Source organism: Olea europaea, unplaced genomic scaffold, assembly GCF_002742605.1.
Source record: "Olea europaea var. sylvestris unplaced genomic scaffold, O_europaea_v1 scaffold2608, whole genome shotgun sequence".
Lineage (NCBI taxonomy): Eukaryota > Viridiplantae > Streptophyta > Magnoliopsida > Lamiales > Oleaceae > Olea > Olea europaea.
The window spans coordinates 52,102-56,382 of NW_019244400.1; the positions used below are offsets into that span (position 1 = coordinate 52,102).

Genomic DNA, 4,281 nt, shown 5'->3' on the forward strand with positions numbered 1-4,281 from the left:
TTTTGCAGGGGAGTGCAAAACCAGTTAAGATGAGACATTTGGACAAGTTTAGTACCGTTGTGGAAGTTCAGTTTGGTACAATACTTCTTGTGTTAGGTTTTGAGTCGATTCAAAACACTGATAAGGAGAGTGTTGGTGATTTCGCTTTGTCACCAATTTCAGCGGGTACACCGTGTTCAGTTGCTGGGGTTGGACTCATCGAGTGTAGGTACCGTGGTCTCAGTAATGTTTGGGATGATTCTAGGGACGTTGAAGGTGACAGTTTCAGCAATGGGCCTTCTGATCAAGCATCTTGTTTGGTTCTTACTACAGGGTGTGCTTTGACCATGTGTGATCAATATTTATTCTTCGAGGAGGAATTTTGGGAACCCTAGGATTGGGTTCAGGTGTTGCTTGTGGATGCCGGACACAGGAAGATTGTTTGGTTTATATGGAGTGTTTGGTTACTACATTGAGGAGATTGACCAGTTCATTTCGATGCAGACGGATTTGAAATCTAGGAGTTTCGTTCAGTTGCATCGAAATTCGTATCAAGGTGGAGGTTGTTAGAATTTTGGGGTGACTCGAATTCTTTTGTTGAAATAATTGTAGAATTATAATTGAAGTGCACATCAAGAAGAATTCTAGTTGGAATGCTTTGAGGAATTCTATTCAAGTTTAATTGTCAAATTCTTTTTAAAGTTCACTTTTAAAGTCCATTGGGAGTTGGAATTTGAGTTGGACTTGAAAAGTTCAAATAAGGAATCTTTTAAGCATTTTATTTCATCTACAACTCTACTTTTAAGAATGAATTTTTCCCTATAAATATGGGGCTCCTTTGTCAGTTTTGTGAGAAGTAATTTTTTGCTAAGTTGTACTTGTTTTTTTCCATATTGTCCAGTAATAAATATTGTTCTTCTGCGATTAACCCTTTTTATTCTTTTTTATTTTAAATCTTGTCTTCGTGGTGTGATCTTGTTTACTTCAATTTTATCATTAAATTTCATTTTTTATAATCCAGTTTAGGATCAATGAGTGGTATCTGAGCTTCTGCGCCCAACAACAACTCCCCAAATGTTTGTGAAAAATAACTTTTAATATTGGTTCTTGACTAATAAATTTACAAAACAATATATATGACTTAGGTTGCACTAATTAATGTTTTCTAAACCTTTGACAATCAAATGAGTCGGGTGTTAAATATTATACATGATGCAATTGCGATCATGTAAAGTATGTTGACATACTTACACATAGAAATGAAAATAAATTTTGTTGATATATTTTGTAGCATTGTTGGTAAGTTTGTCAAAAAATAAGTGGTAAAATATTTAATTATATTCCGAGTCTTACTCGCAACTTTTAGTGTTCATTTTTCATTTTTGTACAAAATAGAGGAGGAAATTAAAAGAAAAAGGTTTGGAAAGGGAGAAAAAATATGGGTTCTGCTTTATCCAAAAAATATTTATTGCAGGCTCCAAAAGATATATTAATTCCCAATATTTAAGCAATTTCGATAGCTACATAATTAAATATAATTTAATGCCAATTCCTATAATCTTCTATATACCCTTCTCTCGTAACTGTCCTTCATTTACTAGGTGATTGTACAAACTGAAATCCCACCAATTAACTCTAATTGTATAATTTTACATTTAGACAATAGGGAAATAATATAATGGACACTAGTACTTAGTTTATGTTAGTCATCGATGACATGACACACCGATTTTTTTTTTTTTAATGATCATGGGTGTCTGGGCCAACTTACGTGCACCTCAACTAATCCCATATATCCCTAAAATTTACAGCCGGATACTTATCTCAGTGGTTCCGAGGAGACTCGAACTTGTGGTCATTGAAGAACAAACTCAATGCCTGATCATTGATTGGTAAATATGTGAATGGTATTAGAGGTGACAAAATATACGTCTTACCGTGCATTCTCATCATGATTAATCTAGACACGTATCGATTGAAATAAAAATATTTTAATTTTGATCGTGCCCTAAAGATCATCACCACTGCCCCGCCACCATCCTACTTACTAATCGATGACAAATTTGTTCTTAATTTGATGATTAATTAATTAGGATTACCAATTGTAACCCACCAAAAATGGTCACTGATTAACGATCCATGTGCATTTGTCATTTGAATCTGCTTAATGGCTAGCGTAATACTACACGAAAATTAAGGCCTTGAATGAAGCGAATTTTAATTTGCTTATTAATAATGGAAAATAATTTATGAGAGTATCAACATTCAATTGAATATAAAGAGAGATGAAAGATATTTTGTTATAAATAGTAACTTTTTTATTATCTGAATTTAGAGCAAATAATAACATAATAATTTTTACTTATAATTACGACAGAATAACTTTTTTTTATAAATTGAATTATGTGAAATAGTTATATATGATCTAAAAAAACGCGTAGGACATGAACCGACACAGCTCACCTACGAAGCCGTGCAAATTTATCTGTCCCTCATGCTACGCGCTTTGTATTCTAAAAAGATAATTCTACTCCACCTATACATACACACATTTATAAGTATTCACACCCTCGACCAACAAATTATGAAAAATGCATCTTGTATATAATTATTTATATAAATTTTACATAATGATGAGGTGTCAAAATGCAATTGGAAAATTTATTTGATTGATGGGATTTTGATCTAATTATGCCCTTGTTTTATTTTCATTTTTAAAAAAATATATTGTTCTCCCTTTTTTTTTTCAAATACGGATTCTTCAATAAAAAAAATATTATACGTAAATTCAAATTTTTCCTTATTATTTAATAACGCGTTCTCCTTTAATTTTCTATTTTAAAATGCATTTAACACAAAAAATGGGCCTCAAACATGAATTTCGTCACATCATTCATTGAAAAAATAGATCATTGTCTAAATTGCTATATTATACCGTATATATTGTGATAACAACTATATAATAGTAGGACATATTTCTTGTAGTTAACGTGTCCACATTCTTGTTATAAATACACTTTGCACTGGTTGTGGGACCGAAACTAGAATTTATGTATGTATAGCTCTCTTTTTGCGAAAGAGTAAAGCAAGCTAGCAACCATGCTCTTCTTCACCCTTCTTCTTGATTTTCACTTATCTAAAAAAATTGTTCTTCATTAAATGTGAAATCCAATATCTTTTTTCCCAGATCTGAATCTTTTCCCTTCCATATCCCATCGAAAATCAAAAACCTCACTGCATTAGCTCAATTTTCACCAAGAATATTTCGAAAAATTATTTTACTTAAATAAAGTCGGAATTGATTTCTGTTCTTGATTCCTTTTTCGTTTTTTTTTTTTTTTTGTTCTGAGTTTTTGATAAAAAATAATGAAAGTGACCCAGAATAATTCGGAAAAAATCTTCTGGGATTCGATTAGAACCCCATCCGGGTCACCCATTTCTATGTCGAGTTCGCAGGGTAAATCCTTGCCTAAGCTCTTGGTGTGGCTGATTTTGTTCGTTTCAGCCACTTATGTAGTGTATACATTGAAGCTCCTTTCCTCTCCCCCTAGTTGCGAAGAAGATATTTTCCTTACTCGCCGCAATAGCATTTCCCTTCATAAATCATCAAACAACACAACTGCAGCAACATCGTCGACGATATCCCCTAATCAATTGGATGAGAAAACGGGTTTGGAACACATAGTTTTTGGCATTGCAGCATCGGCCAAGCTATGGCAAAAGAGAAAGGAGTACATAAAGTTATGGTGGAAGCCTGAAAGGAAAATGAGGGGCATTGTTTGGCTCGATAGCCATGTAAAAGCTTATAGAAATGAATCTGGGAGGCTCCCGCAATTGAGAATCTCAGGTGACACGTCGAGATTTTCTTACAAGAATAAGCAGGGACACCGATCCGCTATTCGGATTTCTCGTATAGTATCGGAGACTTTAAGGTTGGGGATGGAGAATGTAAGATGGTTCGTAATGGGAGATGATGATACAGTGTTTGTAACAGATAATTTGGTGAGGATTTTGAACAAATACGATCATAATCAGTATTATTACATTGGGAGTTTGAGCGAAAGTCATTTGCAGAACATTTATTTTTCTTATGGAATGGCTTATGGAGGTGGGGGTTTCGCTATAAGCTACCCTTTGGCTAAGGCTCTTGAGAAAATGCAAGATAGGTGCATTCAGAGGTACCCTGGATTGTATGGGTCTGATGATAGAATGCAGGCTTGTATGGCTGAACTCGGTGTTCCACTCACTAAAGAACTCGGTTTTCACCAGGTGAGTTAATGTTCTTGATTTTTTTCATCCCTT

The 4,281-nt window shown here is 33.9% G+C and overlaps 1 protein-coding gene across 1 annotated transcript; it reads left to right on the forward strand.

The window, feature by feature from the left end:
* The first annotated feature begins 3,013 nt into the window (after positions 1-3,013).
* On the forward strand, positions 3,014-4,281 carry LOC111383038. The gene has a single exon (XM_023007095.1). The coding sequence runs from the start codon at positions 3,346-3,348 to the stop codon at positions 4,255-4,257; it is 912 nt and encodes a 303-aa protein (XP_022862863.1). The 5' UTR covers positions 3,014-3,345; the 3' UTR covers positions 4,258-4,281.

What these genes read in the sequence shown, in the direction of transcription:
- LOC111383038 (XM_023007095.1), top strand. Translation starts at nt 3,346, where the DNA reads ATGAAAGTGACCCAGAATAATTCGGAAAAAATCTTCTGGGATTCGATT.